This window comes from Urocitellus parryii, chromosome 5 (assembly GCF_045843805.1).
Source record: "Urocitellus parryii isolate mUroPar1 chromosome 5, mUroPar1.hap1, whole genome shotgun sequence".
Lineage (NCBI taxonomy): Eukaryota > Metazoa > Chordata > Mammalia > Rodentia > Sciuridae > Urocitellus > Urocitellus parryii.
In genome coordinates, this window is record NC_135535.1 from 147,184,903 (window position 1) to 147,211,039 (window position 26,137).

General features: G+C 35.9%; 1 protein-coding gene across 1 annotated transcript in view; it reads right to left on the bottom strand.

Moving 5' to 3' along the window:
- The window catches only part of Ipmk (inositol polyphosphate multikinase), a 48,869-nt gene extending 22,973 nt beyond the window's left edge, over positions 1–25,896 (bottom strand). Inside the window, exons 1-3 of the mRNA XM_077798830.1 lie at positions 25,427–25,896; positions 14,110–14,195; positions 5,186–5,282 (exon numbers count right to left, since the gene is read on the bottom strand). Coding sequence (XP_077654956.1) covers positions 5,186–5,282; positions 14,110–14,195; positions 25,427–25,616 — 373 coding nt within the window. The 5' untranslated portion in view covers positions 25,617–25,896. The remainder of the gene's footprint in view (positions 1–5,185; positions 5,283–14,109; positions 14,196–25,426) is intronic.
- Positions 25,897–26,137: the final 241 nt, after the last annotated feature.

A 26,137-nucleotide genomic window follows, 5' to 3' on the forward strand; every position in this document is an offset into this window, starting at 1 on the left:
TAGTATAGTTAAAAAAATTTGTGGGGGCTGGGGTTGTGGCTCAGGGGTAGAATGCCTGCCTCATATACATGAGGCACTGGGTTCAAGTCTTAGCACCACATAAAAATAAATAAAATAAATATATTGTGTCTATCTGCAACTAAAAAAATATTTTTTAAAAAAATTTGTGGTAGAAATCATTCCAAAATATACTTCATGCTATCATAAACAGACTATTAAGATTTCTCATTGCCTTTACCAAGAACATTTTTAGTATGCTTAAAATATTTATATATTTTCATGTTGTTGATCATAATATAAGATTATATAGGTTACTGTGAATAAAAAAAACTTTTCTATCTTGTTAAATATATATAATTCTCATGCTGGGTATGGTGGCACATGCCTGTAATCTCAGTTTCTTGCAAGGCTAAGGCAGGAGGATTCAAGTTTAAGGCCAGCCTGGGAAACTTAGCAAGAGCCTGTCTCAAATTGTCTATATAATATATATATATGTATGTATATTTGTGTATAAATATACATATATATTATTAAGGGCAGGAATATAGCTCAGTGGTAGAACACTTGCCTGGCATACAGGAGCCCCTGGGTACAATCCCCAGTACTGTCAACACACACACACACACACACACACACACACACACACACACACGCATGCAAGTGCACACACGTATATAAAATCATTGTTGGGCTGGGGATGTGGCTCAAGCAGTAGCGCGCTCGCCTGGCATGCGTGTGGCCCAGGTTCAATCCTCAGCACACATACAAACAAAGATGTTGTGTCTGCGAAAACTAAAGAATAAATATTAAAAAATACTCTCTCTCTCTCTTTAAAAAAAAAAATTACATACGACATGTAAACGTAAATTACATACGACACTTACATTGTTTTATAATATGTTAAGTATAAAAAATTCCTATAGGATTGGGGTTGTGGCTCAGTGGTAGAGCATTTGCCTAGCATGTGTGGGGCACTGGGTTAGATTCTCAGCACTACATATAAACAAATAAATAAAGGTTCATCAACTAATAAAATATTTTTTTTTAAAAAAACCTATAGCAAATTTTCTACTGCTTGAACATAGCCTTGATACTGTAAGAAAGAGAGCCAGAAAACTTCCCAGCATCAAAGGAAGAAAATCAGAAACATCTGAATTATGAAAAAAAAATTTAAATCACGGATAACTAAACAACAAAGATGAAGGCAACTAGCCATCTGTTTAAAAGGAGTCAGGGTGGGGAACACTCAGGGAATTGAAAGATGACTTATTCAAGTTCCCTTTAATGAACATTAATGATTATATAAATTATTAAAATATGAATTCCAAGTTTCAGTACGTTTTTCACCAATTTTATCTGTACAATCTACTATACTTTTTTCAAAAAAATTTTAGTTGTAGATGAACACAATGCCTTTATTTTATTTATGTATTTTTATGTGGTGCTGAGGATCAACCTAGTGCCTTAAAAGTGCCAGGCAAGCACTCCACCACTTAGCTATAACCCCAGACCTACTATCTTCTTTTCTGAACCTCCCAAAAAAGGAGTTAAGGCCAGGTGAAGAATCACCACAAAAAATTAAGCCAAATGCAAAAAAGGAGAGATAATTGCTTTTCCACATCAATATTCAGCCATTTTTTTTTCAGAAAAAAAAAGTTTATAGTAGAAAGAATTCTAAGTAGAGACTGTGAGCCCCCAAATTTGGAGTAAAGGGAGGTGAGGAACGGATGTGTGCTGGCTTGTTTCAGTACATGCTTCCTGAAACCTGATTAGAAGCTTGAATCCAGAAACCTACCAATTCTATTTGAAAACTCTCCATCTGCTCAAACCTACTTCATGTTCTTGATGTTAAACTTTTCTATCACTCCAAATAACTATCGAATATCTAAAGGTCTCTTTATGGTACATGTAATATACTTCTAAGTGTTTATACACAAGTACAAATGAGATTTATTACATATAACTAGCCCCAAATCTTCAAAGATAATTGCCAATAAAAATATTAAAAACATTCTACCAGGGACTGGGGTTGTAGCTCAGTGGCAGAGCACATGCTTAGCATGTATGAGTTCAATCCTCAGCACCACATAAAAAAATAAACAAAATCATTGTGTCCATTTACAACTAAAATAAAAGAAAAAAAATCCCACCGGCCATGTTCTAAAATTAGATAATGGTGATGACCATAAAACTCTGTGAATACACTAAAAACCACTGAATTGTATGTTTCAAATAAGTGAGTTTTATAATATGTAAATTACATCTCAATAAAGCTGTCAGGGGTTAGGGTTGTGGCTCAGAGGTGGAGCGCTCACCTACCTACCATGTGTGAGACACTGGGTTTGATCCTCTGCACCACATAAAAATAAAATGAGGATATTGTGTCTACCTATAACTAAAAAGTAAATATTTTATAAATAAATAAAGCTGTCGAAAATTCAAAAGAAAATAATGTATGTGGTCAGCAATTATGCTTCAAGTTGCTATATAATAATCTCGTCGAGCAAATTGAGTAAAATGACTTTTACTATTTTCAGCATTTTACTACTTTGGATTATGAAGGAAAAAAATATTAGTTTTATAAAACACTTCCCTGAGGGGCTGGGGTTGTGGCTCAGTGATAGAGCGCTCACCTAACATGTGTGAGGCACTGGGTTCGATCCTCAGGACCACATAAAAAAATAAATAAACAAAACAAAGTATTGTATCCATCTTCAACTAAAAAAAAAAAATTTTAAATAATAAAATAAAACACTTCCCTGAGAACATAAGGTGCCCACACCAATTTTAAAAATAATGTCATTAAGTTATGTAAAGCACAGATACAAACCATATTAAATAATACTTTATTAAATTTTAAATCTACTAAAATATTTATTTTCATGATTTTGTACCCTAAACGTACGTGTAAGCTGGCCATCTTACATTTATTTTACTTATAATCAAAAGGTTAAAAGTAGAAATATGATTCCATGAAGTCTAGCAAAATTTAAACTGAGAAATCTGCATGGTGCAGTTTTGTCCAACACCTTCCAGAGCAAATTAAGTAAGAAAGGAATAGGAAATTGTCTGAGGCAACTGTTGATATCACTGGACCATTCCATATCATGTATACTTTATGACCTGTCATTTTTTGCCTACTATTTAAATTTTCTACCCTCTTTTTTATTTTCCTCAACTCATCTTTTCATCTTCCTAGCACTAAAATCTCCAGTTATATTCAACTAATAGAATTAGTTTTATAAGACAATTTAACATAACATACAGAAAATGAGCTCAAAGAGTTTACTGTTATCAAGTGCACAACTTGCAGATAACTAAGGTAGAAGCAACTTAGTGAGACCCTGTCTCACTAAAAATAAAAAGGGCCAGGCATGTTGCATAGTAGGGACCCTGGGTTCAATCCCTGGTACCAAAAAAATAAAGAATAAAGAAAAGAAATTACCTTCAGACTACAAGATGCATATAATCATGAATCTCATGATTAGGCCTACCTCCCATCAAGATATCTCATATACATATGCAAATATTCCAAAATCTGAAAAACTCACAAACCTTAAACACTTCTGGTCCCAAACATTTCAGATAAAGCATATTCTGCCTTATGTTAACAGAGCCTGAGCTCACTTTCAGTTTTTCCATACAATTGAAGAACAGTACAGTCCTAAACAAAGGAGCCATCAATTTACAACTAACCTAACTGATGATAATCACAGGGAGATACCATGATTTCTTACTAATGAAACTTGGCATACTAAGTCAATGAGTTGAAGGAAACAAATGAGGAGAAGAATAAGCTCAAAGTGGAGTCTCCTTGTCTTTCTACTCTCAAAATGTAGTTCAAGATCTACATCAGAAAACTTGTACCTTTTATTTACAAATCATATCACTAAACTCAAACCTGAATAATCAAAATGTCTGAATGCATATAAATTTGCATTTTAACAAGACTACAAAAAATGAAAAGGGATGGGGATGTAGCTCAATGATAGAGTGCCTTTGGGTTCAATCCTCAGTACTACCAAAAATGAAAAATAAAAATACTATAGAGGTTATTCTTTTTTTTAAACACAGCTATGCTTATTTTTGTTAGTGTTTACATATCTTAAATATCTTTTCCTGTCCTTTTACTTATTCACATCCTTGTTTCCTTATAATTAAAATGTGTCTTTGTTGCCTCCTATAAACAAAACAAAGCTAATATTAACTTTTTCAATTCAGTCTAATAATTTTTTTAAATTTTAAATGAATTTGTTGATTTATAATTAACATAATTACCAGTTTTAAGTCTAACATTTTGCTATTGATTTCTGTATCAATCAGCTTTTTCAATGCTATGACTTAAAGACCCAACCAAAACAACTGTAGAGGAGGAACTATAGGTTATTCTTAAACTTATTCAAACAATGGCTACTCGCTTAAATTCTACCTGCTCCAGCAAAGTTATTCAAGGGGTAGATACTGCTGCAAGTATTAACTAATACTAAGAAAATTAAATTCTTAATATAGATTATTTTATCCTCTAAGGAGCTTTGCAGTGCTTTTCAAAAGACTGCAACTTAAAGCCTGAAGGCAGGGGTGAAGAAGGAAGATAGAATAGAGAGAAGTCATGCAGAGAAATTTGTTTTCTTGAATTTTTTTTTTTTAAAGAGAGGGGGAGGGGGAGAGAGAGAGAGAGAGAGAGAGAGAGAGAGAGAGAGAGAGAGAGAGAGAGAGAGAATTTTCCAACATTTATTTTCTAGTTCTCGGCGGACACAACATCTTTGTTGGTATGTGGTGCTGAGGATCGAACCCAGGCCGCACGCACGCCAGGCGAGCGCGCTACCGCTTGAGCCACATCCCCAGCCCTTTCTTGAATTTTTTTATTACTCAAAATAGAAAGAGAAATTATATAATAAGTGAGGAAAGAAGAACATATATAAATTAAAACAGTATTAAGTACTAGTATATATACTTTCATTCAACTATAACAACAGTCTGATCATTAACTTGTATATGCCATTTAAGAAAATGGTTATGGTAATGCAAAAGTTTTAAAAAGCTTTGTTTAGTGAGGTGAAGAAAGATTAGTAAGAACACATATATTCTGTATTTTTATAATACACACTAATTTTCCCTTTATATAAATTCAGAAAACCAATCTTATGAACTGAAACTAGAAGCTGTACTTTTAAGAAAGTATTACCATTTGGTGCAGTGGGAGGTGACCAGATGCCATAATATTTTGGCAAATATTTTCGAAGCTCTAGAAGAACACCATCACTACAATCAGCAGCATAAACCTGAAACAAAGAGAAATATAAAACTGGTTAGTTTCTTATTGTTGCCCTGCACATTTCTCAAACACAATATCACTGACTCAATTATCTGGTGTGAGTTTTAATTGGAAATAAATCTGGAGTAAGCAAAAAATATAACTATGTCTCCAATGAAAAGCTATGTATACACTTTCCTTCTCTAATACTACCCTTTCACTGTCCTTTGGATTATTTCACAACAGTGAAAGTTGCAGGTAACTGACATCAAATGCAAAATAATTCTTAACCCTAAATATGTAAATAAGTTTTGGTCAGAGGAGATTCAATGAACAATTAACTGCCCTCCATGCCCCAGGGAAGGAGGGAATTGAGTGCCTACTTAAAACATCATCTCAACTCTGGAACCCAGAGTGTTTTTTTTTTTTAATTTTTTTAATATTTATTTTTTAGTTTTCAGTAGACACAACATCTTTGTATGTGGTGCTGAGGATCGAACCCGGGCCGCACGCATGCCAGGAGAGTGCGCTACCGCTTGAGCCACATCCCCAGCCCCCCCAGAGTGTTTTATCCCTAAGCCATGACCTTAGTCCTTTTTATTTATTTTTTTTATTTTTGAGACATAGTCTTGCTAAGTTTTAGAGGTTGGTTCCAAACTTGCAATCTTTGATCCTCCTGCCTCAGTCTTCCAGGTAGCAGTAGCTGAGATTACAGGCATGTACCACCATGCCCAACTAATTTTTTTCTTATTAAAAAAAAAAATTGGGGCTGGGGATGTGGCTCAAGCGGTAGTGCGCTCGCCTGGCATGCGCAGGGTGCTAGGTTTGATCCTCAGCACCACATAAAAATAAAAAATAAAGATGCTGTGTCCACTAAAAACTAAAATAAATAAATAAATATTTAAAAATTCTCTCTCTCTTTAAAAAAAAATTATCCTTTAATACAATATAAGTCTTAATTCCATGATTTATAACCCTTAATAATTCTAGAAGATACTACAGATTTATGGATATCCTGGACCCAGGCTTTAGTTTTGTTCAGCTGAAACATGGGGAGTAAATAAAATTCTAAATACTGAACAGTGAAATATCATGGCTTCTTTCTCTTTTTTTCCACACAATAATACACTCCAAGTATGCTAGCAACCAAATGATCAAGAAAGAAAGACACAGCAAACACAACATTAGGACTGAAAAGGAAGTCATACCAGATACAGCAGAGATATCTTTTTTAATATCATCAAGAACTTTACCAAGTGGGCAATTTTCTATAAAAAAATAGAATCAAACTACATTTTACTATCACAAATAAAAAAAAACCCTGAAAACTGTTAAGCAACTGAATCACTAGTTAAAAAATGTAGGGCTGGGGATGTGGCTCAAGTGGTAGCACACTCGCTTGGCATGAGTGAGGCACTAGGTTCGATCCTCAGTACCACATAAAAATAAAATAAAGATATTGCGCCCACCTAAAACTAAAAAATAAGTAAATAATATTTTTTTTTTAAAAAGGAGCCAAGCATTTCATGCAGGTACAAGAAAATGTGTCCTGAGGACATCTCAGGAATCTGTAGGAACCCACCCATTACAGCTTCAAAGGTGTCTAAGTGAAAATTGTTTCAGAATTTCTAGGACAATCTTTTTTTAAAAGACAGTTCCAAGACATTCTGCCCACCCAAGACCACCTCATTTATCTTTCCACTGGCATTCATTTCAGCTGACAAGGAACTCAGAAGCCAGCTGTCATGGTTTGAATGTGAGGTGTGCCCCAAAAGCTGTGTGAGACAATGCAAAAAGACTCATAAGAGAAATGATTGGGTTGTGAGTCTTGATCTAATCAGTGATTTAATCCCCCTGAGAGGGATTAACTGTGTGCTAAGAGAAGTGGTAGGGTGTGGCTGGCGGACATGGGAACTGGTACCTGGCTTTAGGTATATATATATATGTTTGTGTATCTGGCAAGTGGAGTCTCCCCCCCTCTACTTCCTGATCAACCCTGTTTGCCTCTGCCACATTCTTCTGCCATGATGTTCTGCCTCACCTGGAGCCCAAAGGAATGGAGCCAGCCTTCTAAAGACTAGGACCTCTGAAACTGTGAGCCCTCAAATAAATTTTTCCTCCTTTAAAATTGTTCTAGTCAGATCTTTTAGTCACATCAGTGAAAAAGCTGACTGAAACACCAGTGCAGCCATGGTTCAGTCAGGCACAGGAACTGCTTGTGCTAACAGCACACTTTGGTGTTTTCCATGCAATACTAGTTTTGTAGGCAAGGAAACACAAGTGTCATAACACCACAAAAGCTTTCACCAAGATTTTGAACGAAAGCCTAGGAGGCCAGGCAGTAAATAATAAAGTCAGAGTCCCTGCAAGCTGCCCTACAGGGTGACACATGGAACTGTGAGAGAGAGAGAAGCCAAAGCTGTAAAAGACCCTAGGAAGTTAGAGATGCCAAGAACATGGACTTCCTGCTGAAAAAAAGCTGCAGGCAGTAAAGAAAGCCAATCCAAGAGAACAGACATGTATCTTGCAGCCAGCAAGGCCATAAGGGCAAGGCTGTTCAAGCCCTTGGAGGCCCACTTCCTGCCACAGTGTGCCCAGGATGCCATACATGGACCTTAAAATTTAATGTTTGCCCTGCTGGGTTACTGTCTTGCTTTGGTCTGATCCCTCCTTTCTACTTTCCTTTTCCTCTCTTTTAGAATGGGTGTATTTACCCTGTGCCAATGCATCTTTCAAGTATGTAACTTCTTTTTTATTTGTATAGGGGCTCACAGATAAGAATTTCCCTTGAATCTCAGAGGAGACTTAAAATTAGACTTCTTTCTTTTCTTTTTCTTTTTGGTACAAGGGGTTGAGCCCAAGGGCGCTTGTATATTGAACCATATCTCAAGCCCTTTTTTATATTTTTGAGACAGGGTCTTGCTAAGTTGCTTAAAGCCTTGCTAAACTGCTGAGACTGGCTTTGAACTCAGGATCCTCCTGCTTCAGCCTCCTGAGCCTCTGGGATTACAGATGTGTGCCACTGCACCTGGCTAATAATTTTTATTCTAAATACTAATGTATAATTTTGTTTTGGGTTTTTTTTTTAAATGATGAGGCAATAAAGTAAAAAACATTTGAAAATCATTGGTTGTGGTGATTTTTTAATGTAATGCGTAGAACAGACCTTGGCTTATTCAGTACATGTTATTAGCTATTACTATAGGGAAACTAAGAACTAGTAATTAATTCACTAAAATTCACACAAATTTTAATTAGTGAAACTAACTGAAAGAAAAAGAGACTTACTGCTTTAACTCTGAGCCATCATACTATATACACTGCCTTTAAAATAAGTGAGGAAATTGGAGATACCTGATGCTATAGTTTGAATGCTAAATATCCTCCAAAGGCCCATGTTTTAAAGGCTTGGTCTCCAGCTTGGTATAGTCAGCAACTGGTAGAACATTCAAGAGGTAGATTCTAGTATATAGGAGGCCCTTAGATAATTGGGGGCATACCCTTAAAGGTGATTGGGGGACCCCAATCTCTTTACATACTCTTTTTTTTTTTCCTTTTGCTTCCTGGGCAGGGGTGAGAAGTTCTGTTCCACCCATAGGCTCCTCCCATAATGTGTTGCCTCACCACAACCTAAGGAACAGAGCCAATCAATCATGTACTGATACCTCTAAAACTGTGAGCCATAATAAACCTTTTCTCTTTTAAATCTGATTATCTCAGGTATTTTGTTACAGTAATAGAATATGAATACACCTGATAACCTATTAGGTTCTCTAAATGCCTGAATATAGAATATACATATAGAATGGTGACCACATTTTGCAAGTCAAAACCTATAATTTGGTACAATATAAAAAAAGTGTACTTAGGAAAACATAGCACATAATATTATAAATCAGGTTTGTTCAAAAAATATACAACGTATGGCTGCCCAAATATATACACACCCACCTATTCTCACCACACAAAGGACTAATATTGCCCCCCAAAAAACCCAATACTCAAAATTTATGACCTAATATCCCCGACAGAATACAATTTCTAATTCAAGGGAATGCATCTCATGCATCCTCAAAATTACAATTCCATACAAATGTAATGATTATTAAGTCTGCTTGTATATTCCAGATTGACAAGTAAATATAAATGTTTGATGGGGGGAAAGGAAATTCTTTGCTTTAAGGCAAGTCTAAACTGCAAACAAATTTACAAGTGAGCATACATATTTATACAGGTAATATCTCATTAGGGCCAACTGCTAGAATGTCTATGGTATGATAGAATCCATTTTACCAGAAACTGAAAGGAAAGGGAAAGAAAATACATTATTGTCTCTCCACAAAAACAGCCCTGAAAAATATTGTGTACTAAGAAAGAAATGTTGTGTATTAAGCAGAACAAGAATGTGGCAACATTATTCAAGCATGATATCTAGATTACCGTATGCAATCTAAATCTCACTGGAACTTAATAATTCAGTATTAATATATCCACGGGATTTTAAAACTTGGAGAAAAATCAGTCATGGTTCATAGTCATACAACTAAATGTTAGAACTAAAATTAGAACACAAATTTGTACAATCCCAAAGCCTATGCTTCAGTAATATGTCACTTTTCACAAAAAGGAAAGAAAACAAACTTTCACTTCATAGGAATCAAACACATTATCATAGGCTGAACTGTGCTTCACCGAAAGTAATATGCCCAATTGCAACCCCCAGTACCTAAGACAGTGAACAGTCTTTAATAATGGGGGCTGGGAATGTGGCTCACTGATAGGCTGCTTGCCTGGCAATGGTGAGGCCCTGGGTTTGATCCCCAATACTGGGAAAGAAAAACAAAGTAATTAAGATTCAATGAGGTTATTAAGGTAGTCCCTAAGTTGTTATAATTGTGTTCTAATAAGAACAGGAGTATAGGACATCAACACACACAGGGAAGACCAGGAGAAGACAGAGAAAAGTCATCTTCAAGACAAAAAGAGAGAGAACCTCAAAAGAAACCACACCCCAATTTAGCCTACGAAACAGTAAAATAGTAAATTTCTGCATAACTAATCTGTGTTACTCTTTCTGGCAGCCATAACAAATGAATATACCCACCTATTCCTTTCACTGTTATCTATTAAACTTCTGATATCTTCTTCTGCTAGATGGTCCCTAAACTTAAGAGAACTTTAATAGGGGGAGAAATACTAGAAACATATTTAATATAGGAACAACGGAAGCACTACCAGTGAAAAATTACCATGCACTTATATAAAGCATTCAGTACAAGTGAAAAACAATAGAGCCACGCAAAAAAAACAAAACAAACAAACAAACAAAAAAACCTTAGACCCTCAGTAACTCAGCAAGACCCTGTCTCAAAAAATAAAATAAGGCTGAGGATGTAGCCTAGTGGTAAAATGATCCTGGGTTCAACTCTCAATACCCTCACCTGCCCTCCCCCACCAAAAAAAAAGAAAGAAAGAAAGCACACATATATGCACTTGGGCTCTCTATTCAAATATATTTACATACCATGGTGAGTTAAAATATAAAGTGTTCTGGAATGCACAAGAAGCATTCCACACTGTATTGCACAACTGACAGATAACTTTCCCCATAAAGAACCTGCATCATTTCTGGGGGCAATAATGAAAAAGAAGCCCTCAGTGATTTAAGCAATGCACATTTAATATAAAGAATTACTAAGCAGCAATGAAAGAGCAATCAGAAGATGTAATGAGAATTTTCTAAGATACTCTCTGGCTTAAGAAGGATAAACTTGGAAAGTAGGCCTGTTTCCTAAGCAGAACTCATTCGGTTCCATGCAAATCAAAATGCAAGGAACCCAAAATAGACAAAACAATTTCAAAACGAACAAAGTTGAAAGACTCATACTTCTCAATTTCAAAACTTACTAAACAACTACAATAATAGAGTGTGAACAGATATCTAGACCTCATTGCAGAAGGCAAAACTGAAGCTCAATGAATAGCAGAGAAGTCCACTTGGTTAACCTACCCAGAGCTGGCCCACAACTGGATATGCATGAAGCAACCACACAGACAGTAACCAAGAACACAGGCCCAAAGGTGAGTTGGTCTGCCATATAGGTAGGAAACCTAGAATGCCTGATGTCCATCCCAGGATGGTGGCAGAAGACAAATATGAAGAGGAGATGACTATGAAGGAGTCAGGGCACAAATTCATACACAGAAGCCCTCTGTGCTGGAAGTGCCACAAAGTGATAACCAGGTTGGGCCAGGGCTCTGTGGTGACAGAGGATACATATTTCCAGATATTCAACTGTAGCAAGAAACCCTCACCTATACTGCTGACCAATAGAACACAGATAGAATCATCAACAGATATTGCAGCCTCTTTCTCCTGCAATCTCTCTCTGATGCCTTCTACTGGGGATATTTAATAATGATCTCACTATAAAGGAGAAATGCTACAAGGATTAAGTTCATTATCACAGAGGCAGTAATGATGGGTGATTTTGGAACGGAGAGGCAATAAATTGGTAACTGGAAGAGTGGTTTTACAGTGTCCCATCATTTAAAGAATTTTCATGTAAGTCTAACATTATTTGTTATTTTGAGCTGAGTTCTTTTAAAGTAGATGAATTCTTTAAAAAATCATATATAGCACTATAAAAAAATACAGACCAACATCCCTTATGAATGCAAAATATTCAATGAAATACTAGCAAACCAAAGCCACTGACATAAAAAAAATTACAATTTATTGCTAAAATGAAAAGTTGACAACATGTAAAATTCAATCAACACAAAATGTAGCATTAAAAGAATAAAGGATAAAACCACAATAGTTCCCAAACTAATGTAAAAAGTTCATTAAAAAAAAAAAAAAGTTCAGCTAGCTTTTTTGGCAGAAACTGACAAGCTGATCCTAAAATATAAACTGAAATGCAAGAAAACCAGAACACCCAAAACAATTTTCAAAAAGGATGAAGTTGAAAGACTCATATTTCCCAACTTCAAAAATTATTACACAGCTATAATAAGAGTGTAAACAGATATCTAAATTAATGGAACAGAACTGAGAACTTACAAACCAATCTGTACCAATATCAATTTGCAGCCTCTTGCTTCCAAATTCACCCTTCATTACTGGCAGAATTCCTTTAGGCATTTCTCCTTTACATTTAGTCAACTGATTTTGACAAAGCTACTAAAATAATTCAGTGGGGAGAGTACAGCGATTTTAAGAAATAATAATGGATGACTAGATATTCATATGCAAAAGGATGTTGGATGCCTTCTTCCATTCATAAAAAATGGATCCAAAGCCTAATTTTAAGAGTTAAAGTTATAAAGCTCTTAAAAGAAAACAAAAAGCATAAATCTGCATGACCTTAGATTAGACAATGGCTTCTTAGATATGATATTAAAGGCATGAGCAACAAAAGGAAAAAAAAATAGGAAAACTGGGCTTTACCTATTCAAAAGATTGTTGGCTGTGGTGGTGCATGTCTGTAATCCCAGCCTACTCAGGAATCTAAGGCAGGAGGATCACAAGTTCAAGACCAGCCTAGGCAACATAGTGAGACCATGTCTCAGAACAGAAAAGGGTTGGGGCTGGACGGTAGAGCACATGCTAAACTGTGCAAGGTCCTGGATTCAATTCCCAATCACACACACATGAACACACACACACACAAAAAAAAAAAATCAAGTTTGTGCTTCAAAGGACACTAGACAGCAAATGAAAAGACAACCTGCAGAAAGGTATCTTTCCCATACTTTGGAAAAGATACATTAATAGCAAATAAGATGAAAAGATGCTAAACACCATTAGCCATTAAAGAAGTGCAAATCAAAACAAACTACATTAAGATTAACATTTTATAGTAACTAGAATTCCACTCAAGACAAAATAAGAAATGTTGGTGAGGATGTAGAAAAATTAGAACATTCATATAGTGCTGAAGAAATATAAAATAGTCCAGCCACTTCAGGATAAACAGCTTTACCAATTAACCTAATATTTCCATTTCTAAGTATATACCAAAAAGTAGAAATAAGTCTGAAATACTTGTACATGAATGTTCATAGCACTATTAACAAAAGCCAAAAGGTGCAACAACCCAAACATCCATAACAGGTGAGTGGGTAAGCAAAATATAGTATATATGCATGATGGAATGTTACTCAGCTATAAAAATAAATGAAGCACTGATGTATGTCGTAATGTACATAAACCTTAAAAACATTACAAAAAAATGAAAGCTAAGGGAAAAAAGACCACATTTTGTCTGACTCCATTTATATGAAATGGGAACAGGGAAGCCCATTAGAAAGCAGATTAATGGTTTAAGGTGCTGGGAGAAAGAATAATGCAGCATCGTGGTTTAATATTAGAGGGTTTTTTTCTGGATGATGAGAATGTTTTGGAATTAGATACAGGTGGCGGTCACGGAATATTATGAATGTACTAAAAAAAATTCCTAGTCTTTATGGATAACCAGATGTTTTCCTTTCCCTTTTAGAGATTCACAATGCAGATTAGCATTTTTAAGAAATTCTATAGTAAAAACACTTATGTAAGTTAACATTTCTGACACAATGGAGACTCTCAGTTAAGTGTTTATCATATTGTGGGTCACTACCCAGGTTAAAATCAATTTAGTGACTCAGAACCTTTGAGAAATGGAATAGAATAGAAAATACTACACTGCATCCAATACCGTAAAACATAAGCATTGTTTTTCATGAAGTTTTTGTTTCTATTATACATAGTGAACTAGGACAGGCTGTCAAACATATTTCTTACCGTGAGTCACCACTAAAAAACTCTGAAAAACACTTTTAATGCAACAAACAAATCTTACCTTACTTACCATATTATAAAATTCCAGCTCTCTCGGGCCCCTTGGAGGTGGCTGTAACTGTTTCAAAACTGTGCCATCTGGGTGTTGCAGTATACCTATGGAACAAAAATTAGAAAGTTTTTAGTGTTTTAATTATAGGGTACATTAATTCACAGGATATATTTGTTCCAGAATAGGCAAACCACTGTCATAAGTTCAGCGATTCAATTTTACTTATATTAGAAAATTTAATACTTAACAAACATGTTTTAGTACTTTATATGCAAAGCACTAGAACACAAATTCTAAATCACTTGGTTTTATTGTCTCCAACTGCTACACCCTTACAGTTCCCTCATATTCTAATAAATGTAAGTGTAAATTTTTATGAAAATACCTCCGTAATAGACATTCCATTAAAAACAAGAGACAAGTTAAAAGCAGCAGCACAAATTGATCCTGTTTTTATAAACACAAAATAAAAATGCCAATGGTGGCCACATATGGATTTCCTACTTGGTAATGTTTTAGAAGTCTCTCCTCTATTTTAAGAAAGCAACTTAAGAAATTTTCCTGACTCTCATGAACTGTACACAGCTGTATAGATAGTACAAGGATATGTAGCCACTGGGAAAAGTGAGGGCTGAGAGCAGCCACCAAGTCTTGTGTAGGAAGGGGAACCTTTTTATAATCAGTTCATTCAAAGTGGGGAGTCTTTAACTCAACAAAAGCAGAGAGTTTCAGCTTAAGAAATACAGCAATCAATTCTGTTTAAGACCTACTATAGATTAGAAGGAAGGTAAATATTAATCCATTTGGATAAGATGAGTTTGTAAGCAGTTAAAAAGATCTGGGGACTTTAAGAGTACTAAAATATAACTAAAAATTATGAAAAAGGAATTCCATTCCTCAAAGTAAGGACTTAGAACAAGTAAATCCTTTGCTCCTCTGGTTATGACATTTTCTGTGGGACTAATGAAGAGTGTTATATACATAAAAAGTCTGGATGAAAAGATTTCCAATTGTCAACCTCTTAGAAACAGAAGATGGAACTGTGCTTACCAAGGGCTGGGAGAAAAGGGAACAGGGGAATTATTCAATGGTTATAAAGTTTTTCTCGCCTAAAAGTAGTAGGTTAGGAGTTGCCACTGAGAAATCTGACCTCTACATAGTGTCCCCAAGGCTCCTACAGCCTTGAATGGCCCTTTCCCACCTGGCTTCCTCTGTTGATTGATTTTCTAGTGGGTTTTCTCCTGTCCTTGGCATCTTACGGCAAGAAACGAGGGCCTCAAGCCCCTATCCCCTATCTAGTTTGGCAGTAGAGTTAGATGTTGTACTGTGTTTTTTGTTGTTGTTTTATTTTCCTCCAAAATTAAAGAATGCAAAAATTTTTTTTAAAAAAGCAGTTTAATACAGAAAAAAAATCAAGAAGTTCCAGAGATGTGTTGCACAATAATGTGAACTCAGTTAACACTTAGTTCATACTTACAAATAGTTAAGATGGTCAATTTTACATTGGGTCTTTTACCACCACCACCACAACAACAACAACAAAAGTTGTGTATTCAGGAGGACTATAACTATGTAAAAATAAACACAAGTTAAAATTTCCATCTGCACCAGGTGCAATGGCAAACACCTATAATCCCAGGGGCTCAGGAGGCTGAAAGCATTAGGATTGAGAGATCAGAGCCAGCCTAAGCGACTTAAGGAGGACCTAAGCAACTCAGCAAAACATTGCCTCTAAATAAAATATAAAAAGGGATGAGGATGTGGCTCAGTGGTTAAGCACCCCAGAGTTCAATCCCCAGTTTAAGGGAAAAAAAAAAATTATCCATGAAAGGAACATTCTAGGTAAGTTTTCTTTCTTTTCTTTTTTTTAAATTTTTCTTCCAGAAACATGTCTTGCTTTTATTATTAGAAGTAAAACTATGACATGATAAATAAGCATATGCTAACTGTATCTTCTGTTTAAACTCAATTATATAAATAAAGTATAAAAAAATACTTAAGGGAAATTTTTTTAAATGAGAGAAAGGGACTGAAAAAATATTTGACAAGACAAAGGCTGAAATATTCTAAAAACAAATGAAAAACAAAAACATGGAGCTAAGACAATCAGAATATTAAATAGATGGAAAAAAACAAAATCCTAAACAGTTTAAATATAAAGACATGTAGGTTATAAGTAAAAATGAAGGAAAAGGGTAATATGCAAGTACAGGTCATAAGAAAGATGATATATCAATATTATTATACATCAAACTACACAATATCAGACACCATAAGCTTCAAGAAAAGGATTCTTATATATAGGAAAACATTCTATAATAATAAGGTCAGCTCATTAAGAAGACACAAATATATACATACCTAATAACAGTTTCAAAAGACATGTAGCAAAATCTGACAGAAGTGAAAGGATTAACAAAACCATAAATAAAACCCCAATGACTTTCTTAGTAATCAATAAAACATTAGTACATGATATATAAAACTTCAACATTATCAAACAACTTGACCAATTCGACACATCGAATGTCATATCCTGCGGGGCTTAGTGGCATGCACCCCAGAGTCCCAGCTACTCAAAAGACTGAGGAAGCAGGATCACTTGAGGCTAGGATTTGAAGCCAGCCTGACCAATTGTTTCAGTGTTTAGTGACCAACTTGTTCACTGTTGCAACCAAAAGACCTGACAAGAACAACGTTAGGGGTGGAAAAGTTTATCTGGCACTGAGGGTTTCAGAGGTCTCAGTCCACAGACAGTCAGCTCCACTGCTCTGGGCCCAGGGATTGGCAGAATGTCATACCAGAAGAGTGTGGAGGAAAGCAGCTCAGGGCATGGCACTAGGAGGCAGAGAGGAGGGAGGGAAAGAGGGAGAGAGAGTATGCCCCTGCCTACACCCCGCAGTCTCCAAGGACAAAATATATAATCCAAAAACCAACCTCTTCCAGCCACACTATACCTGCCTACAGATAGTTACCACTCAGTTAATCCCTATCAGGGGATTAATGCACTAATTAGATTAAGACTCATAACCCAATCATTTCACTTCTGAACTTGCTTACATTGTCTCACTCCTGAGCTTTTGGGTTCATATCTAAACCACAACACCAACATGGCCAAATTCCATTTCAAAAAAAGCTACATCCAACAGAATACACATTCTCAAGCACAAATGGACCATTTACTAACTCAAGCTAGGCCATTAAAAAGTCTTAAAATCTATAAGTTAGACTCATACAGAGAATATTCTCTAGCCACAATGGACATAACAACACAATGTTTGGGGAAATACCAAATAATTGGAAAGTAAACAACATATGTCTATCTATGAATCAAAAAGCAAATAGGAAATTAGAAAGTATTTTAAATTAAATAATGAAAACTCAACATATCAAAATTTGTGGAATCCAATTCAAATTCTTAAAAGAGAAATGTGTAGTTCTAAGTGCTTATATAAGAAAAAAAAGTTCCAATTTAAGATGCTAGCAAAAGAATAATATATTAATTCCAAATACATAGAAAAATGTGAGCAAAAAAGTCATTGAAATAAGAAATGGACAATGGAAAGGGAAAAAGTGAAATCAAAAGGTGATTCTTTGAGATCAATAACATGAAAATATATATTCTCTTGGGGAATAAGTGAAAAAACACAATATCACTACAAATCCTACAAACATTAAAAGGACAGTAAGAGAATCAGAAATTTCATACTAGTAAAACCAACAATTCAGATAAAATGAACAAATTCCTTTAGACATAAATTATTGAAACTGACACAATAAGAAATCTGAATTGTCACGTCTACTAAAAATACTGAATTCATAATTTAAAACCTAAGACAACTTGCAGGGACCAATGGCTTTATGAGTAAATTTTATCAAACAACAATATCAATTAAAAAATTACCAAATTCATCAGAAAACAGAAAAAATATCAATTAGTTCCCAATTTTACAAAGCCAATATATATCATGATTTTTAAAAACCACAACAGATTTAATAAAATATATAGAACATGATCTCAAGTGAACATAGCCAAAAAAAAATTCAGCAAAACACAAGCAAATTAAACCCACCAATATATACAGGATAATTTATCATGGACATGTGAACTCTGTTCCAGGAATGCAAGTTGGTTTAAATATTTCAAAAATTAAATATACAAATGTTTTGAGCAAAGTTCTCAATGAAGAAAGGAGATATAAACAGAAAATGGGAGAAAACCAAAACCCTGTAGTATTGAATTTTAGTGGGGGGGTGGGCTAGGCAGATAGGTCAGTGGTAAAGCACATGGGTGAGGGCCCAGGTTGGTTCACCAGCACCACAAAAACATAAACAAATAAATACATTATAGGTATGGGGCTATACTTAATAGAATTTGCAAGGACCTGGATTCAAACTCTAGCACAAAAACACCAAAAACAAAAAACTCTGCTAAATTATAAGAATGAACTCAAAATTTCAACAATATGAAATTAAATATTTCTTATCCAATCTGGTGAAAGAATAAACAGAACTACATGCAAGGAGCAATGACCACACCTGGAATCCAGATCTTGATTTCTAAACACCATTCATCCCCATAGGAACCAGTTTCCTTGAAGAAAAATGGCTCATTTCAGGGTGTGAACATGAAAAGCACAAAATGAACATAGAAAACCTTTATGCCAGAAAGTGAAAATACAAGAAAAAAAGCAATATTAACATATAGTAGCAAGCCTGAAGAAGCTACCAGTGCCCAAATCTGGGAGAACATCAGCATTAAAATCACCAGTAACAATAATAGATAGTATCTATTCATTCAAATTTGAAATGAATATTCCATCCTAATAGATAATGAAGAAAGCTGGACATGGTGGCACACATCTATGATCTATGATCCCTCAGTCTGAGGGCAACACAAAATGACCCTGCTCAAAATAAAATTAAAAAGGTTAGGGCATAGCTCTGGGTAGAGTGCTAGCCTAGTACACATAAGACCTTGGGTTTGATGACCAATATCATTTTAAATAAATAAATAAATAAATAAATAAGGAGGGGAATGCTGATTAACCAAAGTAACAGAAAAGGTTTGACTATTTGTTTTGCAACCATCATATTAATAAGTGAGTGTGTCAAATATCATCAATGGATGTTTAATCACTGGATATAAAGTTTGATGAGGAACAGGGTATACAACCATCTCAAAATGTTCCTCTCAAATTACTTAATTACTATAGTAAAAATGATAATTTTACATTGGAAAAAATTAGGCAGACATCACTTAATCATATGATCAAAGTTACATCAACACTATCATTAACATCTTGTGCCTCTTAACATGATTTTTTAGAGCACAACATAACAATGTTTTCACCAAAAATGCAAAACCTGAATCTAATCACACCTGAAAAAAAAATCAGTCAAACATAATTTAAGGATATTATAAAATGCCATATGCCTATAACTCTTGAAAATTTTCATGGTTAAAAAAGATTAAAAAAAATAAAGACCTGATCTAAATGCCAGGCAACTAAAAAAGTTATGACAACTAAATGCAATGTCTGATGCTGCACAGTCAAAAGCACTGCTATAAAGGATATTAGTATATCGCTTTTCAGCCTTTAACTAAGGTCAAGTATAAGAAATATTATGTAAATAATGGCAAAAGCCAAATGTTATATTCTGAAATTGATCATTTGATCAAGATTAGGTAAGAAATAGTCTTATTTTTAGTTATACAATTATTTAGAGGAAAGAGGTCATGATGTCTATAATTTGTTATTACATAGTTTTACAAAATCATCATCTACAAAGAGTAATAAGGCAAATGTAGTAAAATATTGGTAGCTGGTAAATCTAGATGAACTGTATAGTTCATCACACTATTCTGGAAACATTTTTCTAAGTTTGGAATTTTTTCAAAATAAAAGTTATTTTAAAAGGCAACACAATTCATAGTAGTATTAAATACTTATGGAAAATCTAGCAAACTCTACTCAGAAAACTTATAGAGGAAATTATAGAAGAACTGAATAAATGGAGAAATATAACAAGTTCACAATATTTCAAGATTATGAAGAAATTAATTCTCACCAAAACAATCTATAGATTTAAAGCAAACTCAAACAAAATCTCATCAGGTTTCTTGGGGAAAGTGACAAGGTGATCTGACTCTATATGGAAATGTAAAGGGCCAGAAAAAGTCAAAACAATCTTGAAATGGAAAATAAGATGCTTAAGCTACTATTTATCACTACTTAACTATATAGTACTTGAATCAAGACAGTGAGGTATTATTAGGATAAATAAATAAAGCAATGAAAACAAATAAAAGACCAAAGCAAATTCAGGAAACCAAATGAATAAACTGTGGTACAGATGCACAGTGGCACACAACTGAGCAACGAAAAAAGAATGAGGAAAAGCTCTATGCTGATTGGTAGGATAAATTATCTGTTAAAAGCAAAGTGCAAAACAGTATATACAGCATACTACCTGCTGCCTCAGAAAGAAGGGGAAATAAAGTTCTCATAAATGGGCTTATTTATATAAGAAATTCAGTAAAATCGAATCAAAAAACAATAAAACTGGCTATCTACAAGGCATTCTGAACAAAGGGGAGGAGTTTCAACTTTCAAAAGCATGTTAGTTTATAAGCATTCCTGTATATAATGGAATGGAAATGAATTTAAACAGAAACACATGAAACCAAATATTTCAAATAAATGCTATTACTGTAAAGAGGGGAGAAATAACAACAAAAATCTAACCTAAAAAAATTTTCAACAGTTGCCAACCACATACCCTTAGTATAAGAAAATCTCATGCTGAATTCTTCATTTTATGATTGTTTTCTACAGAAGTATGGGAGTAGAAATTCTGAAAATTATAGGACTGAGCAAAAATCATAAACCTATGATAACACCAGGAGTCAGGGTTCTCAATGTGGAAGAAGAGAAATATAAATTCAGAAACAAAAAAAGAAAAGAAAGCACTCAGATTGGAATGAAATTAGAAGTACAAAATTATGATTCCTGGAATATTTATACATTCATTTAAATTACATCCACTGAAAAGACCTGGAAGCAAAGGTACTCAGTAGTTACACCACATATAGCACCCAAATCAGAGTTTCTAAATATTATTCCAATTAACCAGGGCTCCTTGGACAAATGGCTGATTCCAGGGTGAGAAAGGAAGGTTAATCTCTAAAGTAATTTTGTGACAGAAAGTCAATCTCAATGGCAAGATTCAGTACAATTTGAGAGGCAAGAAAAGTTCTTAAACATTATAAAACAGAAATCCATGACTCCAAACCAATCATAAATGTAGACATGCATGGACAGAAGTAAAAGGAGGGCTCTTTCTCATAATGAAAATTTTTACAGGGAATATTAGAATTGGAAAACTCATGATTTTGTAACCATCAAAGACTTATGCAAGAATAATCAATAGATGCCAAATCTAGGGGCACAGTTTAATGAGGCTTCCAGATATCTGCATGACCTTCTAGTGTCTCCCCATAGATAGCTTGTTAATTGCAAGAGGAAAAATAACAACAATAAACTGAAGAAGCCAGATGACACTTGGACCAGTTGACCAAAATTAACCACTAATAAAGGTCAGACAGATACAGGTCTCTAGACATGCTACCTTATAAAGGGTACACATATATAATATTCTAGCCAGAAATGCATCACTTGAATCAGAAACTCAAACTGAAGAACATTTTATAAACAACTAGCCTATTTTTCAAAATGACAATATTATGAAAGAGAAAAGCTGAGGTTATGTTACAAATTAAAGGAGACTAAGAGACATAACTAAATGCAATTTGATATCCTTAAGCAGCTCTTCCCCTGAGAAAAACAAATGGGATAAAAGACATTGGTGTTACTGGAACAGTTGACAAAATAAGAAAAGGGGCTATAAAATATGATCACTATTAAATTTCCCACATTTAATAAATATACTGTGGCTACAGAAGAGAATATCTTTGTTCTTAAAACAGAAAAGGATTTTATGCTAACTCTAGAGAGCTTTGGGAAATTAAATTGATAGAACCTTAATAGAAAAAAATTTATTTCAAATGGAATGCAATAATATACAATATTAAGGAAAAACATCCTCCAAAATCTAAACTACTACTTTAATTAGGCTTGGATGACAAATTAACTCTCTCTGGGTCACTGTTTTTAATGTAATTTTACACTTTTGTGAAACTTTCTTATAGAAATAGGAAAGTTATACAAGGTATGCTATAATGTAAAAGAATGTTTAGTACATTATTTATAACAAATAATGGCCAAACTCTAAAATATACTTTTATAAGAATATATTGTTAAGCAAATTTTTATATATCTACTCTGCAGAATATAACACAGGAAGAATAAAGTACAGTCCCCAACTTACAATGGTTCAATTTAACAATCATTCAACTTTGGTGCCAAAAAAATAGGTCTTCAGGAGAAATCATACTTCAGATTTTAATCTTTTCCAGGTCTAAGATTATGTTGCATATTGTTTTACGCTGTTAGACAGTGGCATAAAGCTACAGCTTCCAAAGCTACAGGCACACAATCACAAGGGTAAAAGTATATTATGATGCCAAGCTATGACATTTGGCAGATAGTAGTATTAAATGCATTTTCAATTTTCTTCAATTTATAATAGGTGTATCAAGATGTAACCCCATTGAAAATCAAGGAGTACAAAAATATGTTTATACTATACGATATAATTAGGATTTAAAAAAAAAAGCTGGGACTGGGGGTGTGGCTCAGTGGTAAAGCCCTTGCTATATTCCACAATATTTATTAGGTTGCCTGGGTTCAACCCCAGCACTACAAAAGAAAAAAAAAATGCTGATATATCTATCTGTGTGAAAAATTAGAATTGTATTAATGTGTTTATGTATGTGCCCAGAAACAAAGGCTCAAGGATGCATGGAAAATTGTTACCAGTGATTGTCCCTGGGAGAATAAGAATGTGGGGAAGGGCATTACTTAAAGAATTTTTTTTCCCTAAAAGATTATGAACCATTTTTACAATTAAAAAAAAAAGTTTTACTCCTGGAACTCAAAATTAAAGTGTATTTGATGAAACAGATTTGAGTGGAGAATGTAAACTATAACTCTGATAATCAGAAATATGAATATAATCTTGATACTTAGCTACAACAACATAATTTTCTGTTTAGGCACATTTGTTCTATCAAGTTCCACATTTTTTATTTTTTAAACTACCAAAAATAACACTCCTTTTTGGAGATACTTAAGATATCAAACCTAAAATGGAAAAATATGGCCACGTAAATAGGAACAAAACTTTAAAAACAATACAAAAACAAATATTCACACAATATCCTTAACAAAGTTTACAGAGAATTACTTCAGTTGACAGACCAAAGTCTGATTAATAATGTACTTTAAACTGTAAGTGATTCATGATAGTGCAGAGACATAATGAACTTTGAATTACTAACCATCTAGTTATTCATTTTATGAACAGGGAAGATTATCATCATATAGGTGTCCTTTCAAAATACTAACAATAGATGCATGACTCTGTAAGTACCTGAGAATTAAATTCCACAATATTTATTAGATTGCCAGCACCCGTTATCTTTGAAGAACTGTATTATGGTGATACAAAGACAGTTCCTTGTCAAAAAAACCTTAATAAAAAAAAAGGTTTATTTTAAATTGAATACAATAATAAACAATATTCAGGAAAAACATCCTCCAAAATGTAAACTACTACTTTAATTAGGAAATTTGAGTGACAAATCAACTCTTTCAGTCACTGTTTATAATGTAATTTCAAGTCACCATAATTAATTTTTTACTAATCTCAGGTAACTCTAATAAGAACACTATTACATACTTTGATAAGCAGTGATTATGTTCTTAAGTAACAATCTTCATAGAGATCGTTTTTATTTATGTTGGGATTTTGACTTTTTCCCCCTTTGCATGTAACTTGGGCTCTAGGACCCTTAGGTAAACAATCTTTTAGCCCTCTATCTAAAATATTATTAGGAATAGTATCATCACAATTTATTAATATAAATGAGTAAGTAAGTCTCTATTAACAGAGACTCCATGGGTACACTCAAACTCTCATACACAGATATGACCCATAGGAGGAAATGTCTACGCTAAGCACCTTAAATACTGTTTCCTAACTTGATGTACTAACAGAGCAGTCAATTGTCATTCTTTCAACATTTCATGAGTGTAACTGAGTCCCAGTCTGTGTACTTTCTGCAAGTACAGAACAATGAAAAAAACAATACTCCAAGGAAAATCCCTGGGTATCACATGGTAACACATAGTAGCTGTATGACTTTAGGTTTATCACTTAACCAGGCTTAACCTTAGTCATGTGGTCTAAAAATGTCCTTATTACTTACCAACCTAAACCTGAATCATTATACCAGCAAAAAACAGTCTCTAGTGGTTGTTCCGGGTCAAAGATCTGCAATACTCACACGTACTCATCTATCAGATTCTTCACGTAATCATGGCTCTAGGAACCACTGTGAGTAAACTAGGTGAATTACAGTTCCTAAATTGAGATAAGCTTCATATTATACCTTAAAAGTTGTGAACTTACAAAATGTATTACAGAGGCCATGCTAGTTTTATGAATGTTTTATCTGTGTATCATTCTAGCGGGGTGTATTTCCTACCCTGAATCCGAGTTTCTGCACTACTGGAACCACGCCTCCCAGAGAAATCCAGGAGAGAGACAGACACGTACACACACACACACACACACACACACACACACACACACCGTCAAGGGACAAGGAGGCAGAGATCCTGGTTAAGCCAAGCAAGCTTCCCGGGGGGGTATGAGGGGAGGCCCAGTTTTTTGTTTTTTTCCCCCTCCAGCTATGCAGCTGCACCCAACTGAGAAGCACTAGATTAGCATCATCTGCATTTCATTCCTTTTCTTTTGCAATAGCCACTCGCCTATAATAAACAGATCTTGCGCTCGAGGGAGAATTCACTTCCCCGTCCAGTAAAAATGAAGTTCCTTATTTTTACTAACAACACCGTCTCCAACGAACACCCACCCTTCCCTGGGGAGACCAGACACGCCTTTCCCCGTCGCCCCTCCAGTAAGCTTGAGCCTCACACCCTAGAAATAGCCCCACTTTCCGAGCCCCTTTCTGCACCGGTAGCAAGGCTCCCGGGGAGGGCGGAAGAGGCCAGGGGTGCGGCGTGCAGCCCTGGGTGCGGAGTGGGGGGTTGTCCCAGCACCGTGGTGAGCGCCAGGCTGCCTCGGTTGGCCAGGGAGCTCGTGGAGACAGAAGGGTAGCTGGAAGCCCCGCGCCACCCTCACTTACCCACTTTGTCCTTTCCGTACATGTGCCCAGCCACCTGATGCGACAGGGGCACGCAGCCGTTGAGGAAACGCAGCCTGTCGCCCGCTGGTTGCGGGGCGCCTTCGGGGGCGGCATCGCTCACCGGTGGGGTCCGCATCTCTGGGGCGCCGGGCGCCTCGAGCCGGAGGGGGGATGGCGGCTCTGTTGCCATAACCGAGTGCACAAGCGGTAACGGTGGCGAAAGGAGGAAAAAATACGGAGTAGGGAGCGAGTGCCTGAGAACCCGGGGGTCGCTCAGGCTCGGCCGCGAGGAGGCCTGGGGGTTCCCGCGGCTGGTGCCCGCTGAGGCCCGGGAAGGGGGCCCATGACGCCGCGGAGGCGGGGTGCTCCCCTGCCCAACTCTGCGGACCGCGGCTCCCAGCTCTCGTCCCTCCGCCGCCGCGGCCGCCGGTCCCGCCGCTGCCCAGGAGACGGAACCGAGCGGAGCAGCGGCGGCAGCGGCGCCCCGCGCTCCCTGGGGCCCTGACGGCGACGGCGGCCCCACCTCCCGCGCCCCGCCCCCTCCCGCCGTCCTCCAGTCCCCTCCGCAGCCGCGCGCGCGTCAGCGCCGCCCGCACTGCTGCGGCCGCTGCGAGCTTCCGACTGCGCGACCCGCGGCAGGCGCCGCACTGAGCATGCCCAGAGGCTGCCAGACCAGACCCCAGCTGCGGGGCTGACGCTCGGCGCCGGTGG